The sequence below is a fragment of the Rutidosis leptorrhynchoides genome, chromosome 4, assembly GCF_046630445.1.
Source record: "Rutidosis leptorrhynchoides isolate AG116_Rl617_1_P2 chromosome 4, CSIRO_AGI_Rlap_v1, whole genome shotgun sequence".
Classification (NCBI taxonomy): domain Eukaryota; kingdom Viridiplantae; phylum Streptophyta; class Magnoliopsida; order Asterales; family Asteraceae; genus Rutidosis; species Rutidosis leptorrhynchoides.
Window position 1 is genome coordinate 642,966,594 of NC_092336.1, and position 14,546 is coordinate 642,981,139.

Genomic DNA, 14,546 nt, shown 5'->3' on the forward strand with positions numbered 1-14,546 from the left:
CCTTTTGGTTCTAGCTTTTTACTCCTCTTTTACAGCAACCTTGTCCAAGAAACTTGAGGTAGAATCTATGTTCATAACCTTATTCGATTCATATATATATAGCTATCTTATTTTGTGGTATAAAATTTTAACAACAAGAACATAGTTTGAATGTTTTCAAACTTGTTTGCAAACTAAATAGATCCTTCTAACTTAACTTTTAAAATACTTCAAGACCTGTAATATATCATAAATATATGCTAATTTAACAAGGTATAACTTGGTTTTTCAAAGAACACCTTAAAAACTGAATTTACGACGTCGGAGTGCAACCGGGGGCTGTTTTGGGTTGGATAATTAAAAACCATCTTAAACTTTGAATTGGAGGTTTATTCTCTGGAAAAATGATTTTTACTATGAATATGATAACACATAAAAATTTCATGATTTAACTCAAAGTATAAGTATTTTTAGAAAAATAATCATTTAAGGTTGTTTACATGATGAAAAATGATTAACTTCATAAGTTTCACTAAAGTTTGACCTATGACCTGTGATTTCGAATACAAACTAAGGTATTTACAGTTCATAGTCTTAAAGAGGGACTCGATCCAAGGAAGTGACAAGTTGAATCAACGAAAACGGAGTTGTAACGAAGAAACTATGACCAAAACGAGATCGGATATCTAAGACTTGTTTAACTTCGGGATTAATTGGGAAAAATTAAATAAAATCACATATTTCTAAGATAACATGATATTTTATATATATGTACTTATAATTCAATTTTATATGGTTCAGGATCACCCGCAAACAACACGAGAAGATTAATCATAAGATCCCATGTTTATACGCAACACGTCATTTGACAACACCGGTACTTTATGTACGCAACACGTCATTTGACAACACCGGTACCGTGGGTCAAGATTAATCTCGACCAATACATATACGATGGGGTTTTATTTATTTCGTTAGGGGGTTTTATTTATTTCATTGCGGGTATATTAAACATCTAAAAATGAACCATTAAAATTGAATTACTAACAACGAACTGCTAACTACGGACTAAGGAATTATTCAAAGTATTAAAAGTATAACAAGTATATATATGTGACGTTTGTTTAAAAAGAAAAGGTATTGATATATTATATATGGATAGGTTCGTGATATCAACCGGAGACCAAGTCAAATTATATATATCTTCAAGACAACAGTGAGTATATAGTCTCACTTTTAAACTCTAAATATTTCGGGATGAGAATACATGTATTTTATGTTTTACGATATGGACACAAGTAACTGAAAAATATATTCTACGTTGAGTTGTACCACTGGCATACTTCCCTGTAGCTTGGTAACTGTTATTTACAGCGGTATTGTAAACGCGAATCCTGTTGATAGATCTATCGGGCCTGACAACCCCAACCGGACTGGACGACCAGTATTCAACGGTTGCACAGTACTTCGTTTCGTGACTACACTTGGTACGGTGTAGTAAGATTTCATAATAAAGGGAATATGCGACGTGATTAAATGTTAAGTATGGTTACCAAGTGCTCAACCACTTAGAATATTTTTATTAAAATGTTTATATATGAAATCTTGTGGTCTATATTTATATCGCTACCGGCATTAAACCTATATCTCACCAACTTTATGTTGACGTTTTAAACATGTCTATTCTCAGGTGATAATTAGAAGCTTCCGCTGCATCATGTTGAATCTAAGCAGGATCTTGCGTACGCATATTTGTGTCAAAAATAAGACTGCATATCCAAGAACTTGTGTTGTAAAATATGCTAGAAATCGGGTTGTTATTATCATTTGTAAAGTTTGTAAGTCGAAGATTATCGCTAAACGATAATCATCTTTATTTTGTCCAAAGCTTGTATCAAAAATAAGGATCATGGTTTGTAATGTATAATATATGCAGTTTTTCTTTAAAAAAAATGTCGCATATAGAGGTCAATACCTCGCAATGAAATCATACGTTATCTAACACGTTCTTATGGTTAAGGACGGGTTATGACACTTTGTAAAACGCTATCTTTTTATGAATGCAAATCGGTTTTCAAACAGCATATAGTGTTTGACCATGTAATGATCCTGTTGATTGATGATCCGTACACGATGGTTTTGTACGGGGCGTCACAAATAAAAAGATTTACAACACTGGCTAGGAGCATATGGAATCGAACAGCAAGAAAAATCCCCTATAACCAAGGATGAAACCAGAAGCTTGTAATCGAACCATTCCCCAACTTGACTGAAATAAGAGAAGATTGAATTCGGTTGCTTGTATGAATATCGCATACACATTTACAAATAGAAGTCTATGTACCAGAAAAGTAGTGGTTCAAAGTAATAATGCTTCCTCTATTGGCTCCATCGATAGCAGTAACAATATTTACCCATAAAACATCTTTGTTAACAAGAAATCTCCATCTCCATTTGTAGGGTCCATTTGTAGGATAGATCTAGATTTAGAGAACTAAAGCTTGAAACATTTAAGCCTTCCTTTTTATGTGGGTTAAGGATAAGTCTCCAGTTTATCCAATGAATTTTTCGAGCATTGTATTTTCATCCCCAAAAGAACAAAGCGTGCAAAGACTCCATCGATCCAATAACAATGGAAGGGGCTTTGAACAAAGATCTGTAATAAGTACCAAATCGACCGAGAAAAATGTCAAGTTTTTAATTAAATCCTTTGCCGTATTAAAAAAACATAGTAAAGTATGAAAAGACATAATTACCCTTGCATCCTAAGGCTTTGTTTCAGAGTCTTACTTTGGAGAGAAAAAAAATAAGATGGAAGAAAAATAAAAACGAATTGATCTTCCAGAATTTTGTGTTGGGATGAAGGAAAGGAAAGAAAGTTCTACACTTCCTTCCAAATTAAAAAGATTCCAATCACCTACCTTTCATTCCCTTTCAGTTCATTTCATTTCTCTTATTAATAAATCTGTAACATAGCCTAAGTTTTTATGTTTACCCAACCAAATTCGTTTTCCGTCGAGACACCATCCCCTTTTAAGCCTCTCACTACCTACTTCCCACTCTCTACGGCGGCCATGGAAACATTTCTCTTGAGATATTGAAGAAGCCAGATACAGATAAACAATGAACCCTTGTTTGACTTTCACTCTCGCCATAAACCATTCCTACTCCCTCAACACTCCACGCCCAACATCCCAACAGTTTCCAGACAAACCCTAATTTTATTTTTATTTTTATTTTTATTACCATTTTCTTTCTCTGGAATTTTCTTTTCATCAATCAGGTACTCTCACGTTAATCCGCTTTATGAACTTTGTCTTATGATTACTCACTCGATCTGTTTATTACGGAGTATATTTTTATGTCTATGTATTTATTAGCTGTATACATATGTATCTATCTATGTGTTTATTTTGCGATCTGAGCTTTATGTGTATGGTGGTACCTGCTGATGAAATAGGTTAATCGATTTTTGATATAAAATCTTTAGGCTAACTTTAGATCGAGATGGAATTTAATTTTTATACTCCGTAGTCATCTAGGGATAAAAACTGATTTAATTTGTAATTTTTTATTAAATGGATGGATTAATCTTATTTTGTTTTATGCATACTCCACATAATTATTTTTGTATTGTATGTGTAAAGTTTTATAATTTTATCTGATGTATGTTACTTTTCATGTTAGTGTTATCCTTAAAAGTTTTTGATATTTTTAAAATTCCAACCTTCACACTTGAACTTTATTAAATCATCCGAGTTCCAAGTTACATTTGTGATGTTAGGGTTTGGTTTACTCATTTTGTTCAATTAGTAAAAGTTAGAATAATGTTATTTTTGTATGCGTCATAGATAATAAATTGACAGATTACATCATTAGTCTTATAGAACGGTTAATTTAGAAACTTTATACTGTTGAACATGGTTATTTACAATATTTATTCTGCATGATACGCGTTATTATCATTGAATATTGGTAGGTTGCTGCTAATATACCATACCGTCTAATATGCAAATTTCATGACAACCATTACACACAAGACACCATAAACTGTCCACCAGAACCAACAATTTTTTTCCAGAAGGGGCTAAAAGCTGTTAACATTGAATACCTTTAATGGCTAAAGTTTCATGCCAGTGTCTATTTACATATTTTGGTTTAACTGCATTTTTTTAAATACTCGTAATAAACTAACTGTAACACTAACTGCAATATTTTTTGAAATGATTGTAAATAAAAAGTTAAATAACACTATATATCCACTATACACTATTGGGTTTGTCTTTTTAGTTTAATTATATTAGTCTAAAGTTCAATTGATACAATAATATATTGAATATATTATGTGTTATTGCTCATCTACTTTGCCGCACGACGTAACCCAGGATTTCGTTTGCCACAGGTTTATTATCATTTGCATGCGGTTCTCCAGCAGCGTGCTGTTCTGTTTTGTGGTCTGTTTTAGGTACGTAATAGGAACCTAAAACAGTTAAGAATGGACCCGCATAGCTTCATAGCCCGAGCAGAAGCTCAAAGGTGGATTGGTATTGCAGAGAAGCTTCTTATAAGCCATGACCTTGTCGGATCCAAAACATTCGCAATTCGAGCCCGAGAATCCGACCCCAGACTTGAAGCTGCCGATCAGATATTAGCAATTGCAGATACGTTGTTAGCCGCTGAAAAACGTCTAGTCGGAAGCAACGGAAATCAGCAGCCAGATTACTATGCGATACTTCAACTGGTTCAGTTTGTTCAGGATTCAGATCACATAACCTCTCAGTATAGACGGTTAGCTGTTATATTAAATCCACATCATAATCGATTTCCTTATTCTGATCAAGCCTTTCAGCTTATTAATGATGCTTGGGCTGTCTTATCAAACCCTATGCGCAAATCTATGTATGATTCTCAACTTGATTTTGGACATCAACAACAACAACATATCAATAATTTGGGGTTTAATATCCAACAACATCAACATCAGCATCACAGTCCTAATCAGCATCACCATCATCAACAGCAACAACAACAGCAGCAACAACATAATTTCTTTTCAATTAATCAGGAATTAGCTGAACCCCAACAAACTTTTCAAACTAGGTTACAACCTAGTCATCAACAACATAATTTTCTGTCGCAACCCAACGTTGCGGTTCGTGAACCGCAGGAGCAGATGTTTCATCATCAAGATCAGCAAGAACAGTTGTTTCAGCCACAGGTGCAGCCGTTTCAAGTTACGTCCACACCCCATCAACAAACTAGACCACCATCGCAACCTGCTCAATCGCAGCCGCCACTGGGTATTCAATCGCCGTCTGGGCCTACTGTTGCAGCCACACAATCTCCATTTTCTTGGCCACAGGCCCCACCAGTATCACAGTCTCAGCAACAGACACTACATTTTCAGCAGCAGGAACAACAGAACCAGACACAACAGCAGCAGCAGCAGGAACAACAACGACAGCAACATCAGGATCCTATACAACAGAATGCTGCACCTGTTGAGCTTCCTAGTCAGGTCAATAGTAACGTTAATGGGGTAAATGAGGAAGAAACTGAAGCAGAAACAGAGGCAGAACCAGAGGAAGTTGGTGAGGATGTGGATGATGATTCACCTACATTTTGGACTACGTGTCCTTTCTGTTTTTACATGTACGAGTATCCTAGTGTTTATGCAGACTGCACTCTTCGTTGTGACAACTGTAACAGGGCGTTTCAGGCTGTGCGAATATCATCTCCACCGGCGATAGTTGAAGGTCAAGAGGCGTATTTCTATTCTTGGGGATTTTATCCAATTGGGGTTTCAATGTCACATCTGCAGAGCAAAAATAAAAAGGTTGCAACACCAAAGTGGACACCTTTTTCACCATTGTATGATGCCTTAAACAATGTACAGAACCATTTAAATGAGTGGGCGGCCCCGAAGGAAAATACTTTTGTGAACAAAAGTTCGGGGCCGCGTATCTACATTGATGATTATACCAATAAGAATGATGTGTTTATTGGAATCTCTGAGCCTAGTGACGACGACTCTGATGTCGAATGGGGTAGTACCTTGAAAAGAAGATTAACTGTAAACAAACAAGATTTGGTACAAAGGTTCAAAGAGAGAGTACAAGTTTTAGCCCTTAGGGCAATAGATCCTAAAAATGGAGGAGGCATCATTAAGAAGTCGAAAGTTGGTATTCCAGTGCAAAAGGGTGTGGGGGTGCCTACTGCTCCAGTGGCAGAGGCTATCCAAAAAACCGTGGTTAATAGTAACTCAAGAAGTGTGGTTAGTGGTAACCCAAGAAAGCAATCGGTGGTGGTTGCAAAAGAAATGGGGAAGCTGGATTTGAATGTAGAGTTTAATAATAATGAAGGGGAAGAGGCTGCTCCACCACGGATGGCTAGTGGGGCCCGTGGGCACATGCATGGAGATGAAGAAAACATTGAAGGTATTGGGTTTTTCGAAGGACTTGATGAGTTCCTAAACAGCTTGCCAATAATTTCTGTTGTTAATGAAGAAAAAGTTAAAGCTGCTGCTGCTTAATTATTATTATTATTATTATTATTATTATTATGAACAAGACTCCTTTCTTGTTGTAGCTGTAGTTTGTTGTAGTTAGCAATTTCAGGTAATGAATGATGATGTAGTGCACTGCAGCTAATTACTATTACAGTACTATCTTTAGTGTTGTATATCCGACTGCAACGATGTATTTTACTGCCTGTTTTTTTGTTTTGTTTTCCAGAGTCAAGACTTGTACCTATTTACCATTAGCTTTATGTGTTTCGTATTTGTGAACATCTCAAGTACTTGCATTTCATCTGTCCTTATATTGAGTTTAATTAATTTGTTAGTTATAGCTTCCTTTTTATATCATCAATGTCTGCAAATTGATTTATGTGTGTGGTTGCACATTTGGCATGTTAAATGGTTTGCACTTTGGAATCACCACCAGCCAGGGAGGGTATATGAAAAAGATCGCCTGAAAACTGACCAGGCTAGGCTGGCTGGCTGGTCGTGAATATGGCAATGGCCACCCGATCCGGTAGATATCTACCCGATCCACCCGCTTCGTGATGGATATGGATATAGACGAACCTAAATGGATATGGATACGGATATGGATGAACCTAAATGATATGGATATGGACATGGATGAAAAGTTTCATTCTTAGATATATCCATTACCACCCGAAATACATGTAAAAATACATAAATATAGATATATGCTTACATATTTACTATTACAAGTTCATTTACCGTTAGATTTATATTTTACTTTCAACCTTATAATAAAATAACTATAATATATTACAATAAAACATGCATATCTAATAAAACAAACTTACAATATTCATATTTAATTTTTCATAATTCATATTTTATAGTAAAATTTAACAAATTTTGTTATATCTTCGATAAAGATTACATATTCTTATGGATAGATTTTAAATATGTTGTGTTATATTTATTTCTGCTATACTACATTTTTATTTTAATCGCATATAAGAAAATATCATAACATTTTTTTAATATCCATTGGATATCCATTAACCCGCTTAATCCGCTGCATATGGATATGGATGACCTGAAACTAAACGGATATGGATATGGATATGATGAACAAAAACTAAATGGATGTGGATACGGCATCACCCGCTCCATATCCGATCCATTGACATCCCTAGTCGTGATAGATAACAGTACCATAAACTACTAGATACGCTTTAAAGCTAAATATGTGAACACCTCAAGTGCATGGCTACAAATGCAGGATCAACCTCCTTGAAAAGTGTGGAGAATTAGAATGAAACAAAAAACTTATTGACTTTCAGAAATTGGATCTACATCAACTACCTTTATACATTGTCTTGGTTGTAACTACTGTGAGGTTCTTTTATGAAAGACAAAACAATGGAAGTTAATTCATCTCGATGCTCCGAGTATCTGTGGTTGGCACCTTCAATAATATGAAGCTTGTGGTTCGATATGATTTTAGCAAACCCCAACGCCTCTTCTACTCGGACTACCTCATCATTCGATCCATGAACTGTTAACACCCTGCATACATAAAAAATTGCATAATAAACTTCAAGTCAAAAGTAAAGAGGAGGTTCGACTCTCTGCAGTCAACGTTTGACTATTATTGTTCATCTTACTTGCAATCTTTGTCAATTTGCAGACATGCTTCGTGCATATTAGTATTCAAACGATCCATCAAACTTTCTTCTGTCACACGATATGAGACCTCTCCTGCAAGATAGATAGTATCCAATGAATTCTAATCATATAATATTGCATTAGAAGATGACTTTCAAATAAATGATCAAACAACACCATTATCATTAGCATCTGAATTTCAAGCGTATAAACCAATGGTCGTTGTACATTTCATATAAAATATTTTAATAACACCAGTTGCAGGAGGATACCTGATTTGGATTTAACATCGATAAAACCATCTTTTTTCACTCTTTGCAAATACCCTGTTCCCAAACGCTCTTCCACACCCCCCTCTGTCTTGTAGCGTCCAGACACATTGATGACACGGTGTACGTCATGATACTTGGACGCGTATAAAAGCACCACATTTCCTCCTTCAAGTAAATAACATACATATGTAGGTAGGTAAGAAGTTGTATATTAACTGATTACTGAAACAATAAAGGTCAAAATAGTCAACACCTGATGTGTAAAGCTGATACCTTTGCTATGTCCAAGAATTGCACTTGTTACACGATTTTCTCCATGAAAATATTGGACTACCGAACGTAAGTCATCAGCCTCTCTCCGATAATTACCATATTGAAAAGAGCCCTCACTCTCCCTAAAAGCAAATACATTATACATCTAAATGATAAAAATCTTGAACTTGTATACACTTCTTCTTTCATGTTAATAATGTATCTGTCTAGTTTTCACTATATTTTATTAAAGCATCTTTTGTCAAATTTGAAGTAGAAACTAGAAAGTTAGCCCGTCTGCAATTAGTCAATTACGACTACTACATAGGAAGGAACTAGAGAAGCATACAAATCATACAGCTTCAATTCAAGATTATAAAAGTGTGTTAAGTTGCAACTTACAGATATGTCTAATGATTAACACAAACATCCTCAACCTATCCAACATTAAATCTTCTTTACTTGTTATTGATTACCACTACTTATACTTGCAATGCTAATTTTGTACTCACATAATGTATTTAACCCTTTAACGATACATTACTACAATTTCTACATGTTATGATATATTATGATAAAACTTAAGAATCCTACTAAATCTTAAAGAAGCTAGATAAAATCATGGCTAATGAAGACTTAAGAATGCAAATGGTATGTTTATGTCTAATGATATAACTCATAAACCCTAAATATAAAGTGGCTGATTTCAGACCAATATAAAGTGCCTGCTGCTGTAATGTAGTACTGTACAAACGTATGTATGTATGTATTAGTAAGGTGCTTACTAATACTAATACTATACTAATAGGATAAAGTGGGCTAAATATATAAATTGGTGAACTATATATAATCAAAGTGCTTTTCATGACATATTCAGAATAATATACATTCTCATTAGTGACTCGGGACTCGGGAGTTGTTTTTTTTTTTAAAAAAAAAAATTAAGTGGTACCCTTCCTACAATAGGTATAGTGATGTGCCTGCATTAATTTAATAACGATAAAGAAGATTGATATTCGAACGGCCAGACAGTCTATTATAAGACTGTATGTAATGTACGGTGGGAGTTTTTGGGCATAACAAGATAAGATTAAGATAGTTTATTGGATTATGACATCCATCCATCCTCCTTTTCAATCAATCAATAGTTAACAGTCATGTCATGCAAGTTTTATATTTTAAATTCGCAGTATATATAATAAATAATGGCAAACCATATATACAAGAGTATATATCGTTGCGTTGCTGATGATCTATTAATATTGTGTAAGGGGATATTATTCAGTCTATTATATCAGTCAGTCAGTAGTAAATAGAGAGTATAGAGCAATATCAGAACTATATATAGTTAACTATACAGATTGGTTAAGGAAATACCTAAAACGACCGGAAATTATCCCTACATACTAAAATGCGTGGCCAAATGCGTCGTTTCAGTTATATCCAATTGTCGTTTTAACACTGCGTTCACACTACAACCGGTCCCTCAACTTCGGCTTACTTTACACAACCCCTCGAGTTTACACTTTTAAAATGCGTGGCCAAATGCGTCGTTTCAGTTATATCCAATTGTCGTTTTAACACTGCGTTCACACTACAACCGGTCCCTCAACTTCGGCTTACTTTACACAACCCCTCGAGTTTACACTTTTTCGGCGGTAGAAAGCGTAATTATATAATTTTTCTAAAATAAAAGAAACTAACTCCACCCGAAATTTTAACGGGCCCTATCTTCTCGCTCGGTGCGAGTAAAATTTTTCCGAGACCACCGTTCAACTCGAAAAAATCTGATGAACACAACCCGACTAACTATACGCGAAACGGACATCGTTAAAAAACACTAGATAACGGGCCCTATATTCTCGCTCGGTGCGAGTTAAATTTTTCCGAGACCACCGTTCAACTCGAAATAATTTTACGAACACAACGAGACTAACTATACGCGAAACGGACATCGTTTAAAAAACACTGAATATTTCGAGCTGATTTCATACATATACATACATGTCCAACAAACAACCAAACCTACTAGATATATTAGGTACCAAACAACGTATATCCAAATTCGACAGCGCCTTGAATACAACCGCAACAACGCGCAGTCAAATTTTTTTCTAGTTACAATCGGAAGTAAGCACTTGAGAGCTTATGATTCGTCATTCACTATGATGGCCTCTTGGCGTTTATTTCTAAAACACAGTTGGAGATTTGTTGACAAGAGTGCGTTTGTATTGTTTTATTTATGGCTGGTAAATGATGAAAATGGGCGTGAAAATCTATATCTTCTATCTATCTATATATCATATAAAAACTTTGCAAGTCTCGGAGATGAATCAAATGTTCAAGGGCATTACTTGAACCATATTTTATAAGTTCTTTTCTCTTGTTTATATTTTAGATATTTTATATGGTTCTAACAAATTATACTCAAGGTTGTAAAACTCGCGACTCGGGGAGTACTCGGCCGGAGGTTTTTGAGGAGTAATCGGCGACTCGGGGAGTACTCGGAGGAGTACTCGGATGTTGACTTTTGTTGACTTTTCTAATATAACTAAATATTTTCAATATATTATAGATATATAATATATATATTAGCTATAAACAAACATTTTTAAGAATATATATATGTTAAATATATAAAATTTATAAATATATATGTTAAATATGTAAAGTTTAGTTACATATAAATATTTATTTTAATTGGAGGGGTTAGATTTGTATATATTTAATAATGAAGTTGAAAGAAAAACTAAACTTGAGGTGTTAAAATAAATAACGGTTAAACTTCAGGGGGTTTGAATGTAAGTTAAAAAATAATAAAATGACTCAGAAACCCTAGCAGTAGCAGTCACGCTACCCACTTCTTTTTCTTCAACCGCTCAGTCACCAAACCCTAAATTGTTTGTTCTCTTCATGGATGGAAATCGAGACATTACAGGTATGTTCCTTCAATTTGTTCTATCTAAACAAACACATCAAATCGATTCAGAACTCTTAATTTCAATTCTGAAAAAAGTTGGACGAGAAAGTTGTTGGAGAAATTAGGGAGTTGGACGTCGATCAAAACCTTATTGAACTCAGATTAATCGTCTCCTGTTTTCCTTCATCTTTTCACTGAGTTTTCCGACGCCGTTGACCGGCATTGACCGGTGTTGACCGGCGTTGACCGAGTAAATGGACGAGTTAGACACCGATTACTCGTTTTGTTCTTCCAGAGGAGTAATCGCCGATTACTCGGCCGAGTTGGCCGAGTTTTGCAACCATGATTATACTTATAGTAGTAATTATGTAAACTTTGTAATTCTCGTAAAAGAAAACAACCACCCAAAATCTAACGGTAAAAAAAGAGAGTTTTAGCAAACCAAAACTATAACAACGTACAAAACCATTTTTCAAGAAGTCATCTCCATCTATTCAGACGGGTTGCAAACTCGAACTATGCTGAGAAAGTGGGTGTGAAGTTGAGTTTAAGCTGGATCACTTTGGGTACGTTCATCGCTGCTGGTTCTACAAGGCGGTAAAAAACGATAATAAACCGCTCTTGTATGACGGATGCACTGACTTTGTCATGATGGTAAGGAAAGCTCGTAAACCTTACCATCCTCTTGATGATTGATTCAAAGAGAAGGAACGGAAACACATCCCTGTCCACCCAGGTTACGACTACGAGATCGCCAATGATGAACACCCCGAAGTGTTCCTCTTCAATATCGGACATGTTGGTGATGACAGACATCCGTGTAGACTTTGGAACAACCATTATGTCTCGATTAAGTAGGCTGCGGTGTTTTGCCTCGACCACATCTACTATAATATCTAATTATAAGCATATATGACAACAAATGTTTAATTGAAATTGAAAGCAGCTACTCGGACAACCCTAGATTCAAAAAATGCTCTGATCTTACTACAACAACTACCTTCGTCCCCAATATTATTCCAAATAACAATCTAAGGCTTTTACTTCATACGCTGTAAACCATAAATATACGTATTTTGGTTTCTTTAACTCAAGAACTCGATTTGTCACTCGTATCTAAAGTTCCTACGAAACTCAAATCCTATCTAGGGTTATGGTTTTTCTGAAAAAGTTTTGGCCGAATTCATTATATGATAGGTTGGAAGTGTGAAAGTGTTAAAGAATTTGATGAAAAAATAAAATATTATGATGTTGTGATGGCTGATCACTATGTTGGCACTTTGTTTAGCCTCATCCACGCTATTCGGCCCGAAAATCAAGACCGGGATCCGGTAAGGTTGATCTACCATTGGTATCCTTACTAGCACTATTTCCAGATTCCAATTTCGATTTTCAAGTTGGAATATCGCAGATAAGGATAAATAGAGTGCCCACAAAGTGATCAAGCATCACAAGATCTTTATCTTTTTATTTTTCATCAAATTCTTGAACACTTTCGAGTTGTGTAAGTCATTTAATCGAATTGTGGTTGGTTTGGTATTGGTTTTTTGCTTTCTGAAGTTGTATTGCTTCCCATAGCATTAGTTACAATTGTTATTGATTGTTTTTTTTGTGCAGGAATTCTCCCCTGACTTTCTTTGTGTATGCTTTGGTTATATGCTTAATATATCTTTTGCCTTTAAAAAAAAAAGTAAATAAAACTAACTTAAACTTATAGTCCCAATCTATATCGATAATATATCAGTGAAAGAGTACTAATAAGACTTGCCCATTCCCAGCAAAATCGAAGCGAAATGCACTGATCCCCTCCTTCTCTAGTGCAGAAGCAAGTGTCATAACGGTACTGCTTTCCTACATAACATATTTACACAGAATCAATAACCATTAACACACACATTGACACATACACAAAAGAGAGAACAAAGTTAATTTTTTGCCAATATATAAAAGAATTCTCATCGATACAGTTTCAGCCATAATGAAATGACCTAAACGTGTAAAAAAAAATGACTTTAAATACATTTCTAGCCTAAAACTATACAAGTGACAAAATCAGACAGACCTTTGATGATTGAAATCCATGACACAGAATCACAATATCTGTGGATCCAGTTTCATGTAAGACACCCATAAGTTTCTCTCCATGTTTGTTTTCTATAATTATCCTCTGTTGATTAACTCCTGAAACAATTATAAAACCCATAATCTTGTTTTATTACTATTCATCATTTTATCCAATTTGATATATAATACAAAAAGTTCGCCAGAAAAATGACCTGGTATTTGCTGAAGATGGCCGGAACTGGCATCAGCGGCGGCCATTTTAGTAGGTGTTACCTGGTTACGGATGCAATTGCTTAGTTGTCTGATTTGCAGTACCTGTTTGAGATGAAAATGAGATACAGAATGTGTTTTGGTTGTAACTGCAAAATTGGAGGGGGTAAAATGATAATTATTGATTATTAGAGTTTCCATGGTTGGATAATTGTGTTGTGCTGTTTTGTTGCATGTGACCCTGATTTTGGCAGTTTTATTTCATTGATCCTTTAAGTCCACTTTATTATACATCGTCCTCATATTATACTCGGCAGGGGCGGATTTAGGGCATTTTGCTAAGTGTGGCATCGCACATGTTCCATAATGTGAAGGGGCTCAAGAATAACCCAACATATATATTGTGAACAAATCGAAAGATGATAGTACTCGTGATATTATTAGTGTTATTGAATTTATTATTATACATATGAAAAAAAAATTATTGAAAAGGTCTTGTTTGTATTTGCTGAACAGGGCCCATAATTTTAACGGGACGGCCCTAATACTCAGTTGATTTTTATATAATAAAATTCTTAAAATTTAGTGAATAAGTTTAGCCATTTATAGTGTAAATCACAGCCATTAAGGCTAAGCACATATGATCATATATGACCATCTGTAATAAGAGATCACATATGATTAATTAAATTAAAGTTGA

At 34.9% G+C, this 14,546-nt stretch overlaps 2 protein-coding genes across 2 annotated transcripts; one reads left to right on the forward strand and one right to left on the reverse strand.

Annotated features, from left to right (window-relative positions):
- Positions 1-2,961: 2,961 nt before the first annotated feature.
- On the forward strand, positions 2,962-6,788 carry LOC139904350 (uncharacterized). The gene is made up of 2 exons (XM_071886289.1): positions 2,962-3,262; positions 4,382-6,788. Exon 2 carries the CDS (start codon positions 4,475-4,477, stop codon positions 6,509-6,511), a length of 2,037 nt encoding a protein of 678 aa, XP_071742390.1. The 5' UTR covers positions 2,962-3,262; positions 4,382-4,474; the 3' UTR covers positions 6,512-6,788.
- An 897-nt stretch (positions 6,789-7,685) lies between these two features.
- On the reverse strand, positions 7,686-14,105 carry LOC139839872 (uncharacterized). Its single transcript, XM_071830069.1, has 7 exons — positions 13,849-14,105; positions 13,635-13,753; positions 13,341-13,423; positions 8,674-8,795; positions 8,401-8,565; positions 8,128-8,221; positions 7,686-8,029 (listed from the first exon to the last, which is right to left on the reverse strand). Exons 1-7 carry the CDS (start codon positions 14,045-14,047, stop codon positions 7,828-7,830), a joined length of 984 nt encoding a protein of 327 aa, XP_071686170.1. The 5' UTR covers positions 14,048-14,105; the 3' UTR covers positions 7,686-7,827.
- Between the last annotated feature and the right edge of the window lie 441 nt (positions 14,106-14,546).

Bases quoted from the DNA above. Each gene is read 5' to 3' on its own strand.
- LOC139904350 (XM_071886289.1), top strand. From the start codon at position 4,475: ATGGACCCGCATAGCTTCATAGCCCGAGCAGAAGCTCAAAGGTGGATT.
- LOC139839872 (XM_071830069.1), bottom strand. From the start codon at position 14,047: ATGGAAACTCTAATAATCAATAATTATCATTTTACCCCCTCCAATTTT. The intron at 13,424-13,634 runs GTCTGTCTGATT...TATGTTATGTAG, and splicing joins ATGGATTTCAATCATCAAAG to GAAAGCAGTACCGTTATGAC. The intron at 8,796-13,340 runs GCAAGTCTTATT...ATTTGCTTTTAG, and splicing joins TTCGATTTTGCTGGGAATGG to GGAGAGTGAGGGCTCTTTTC.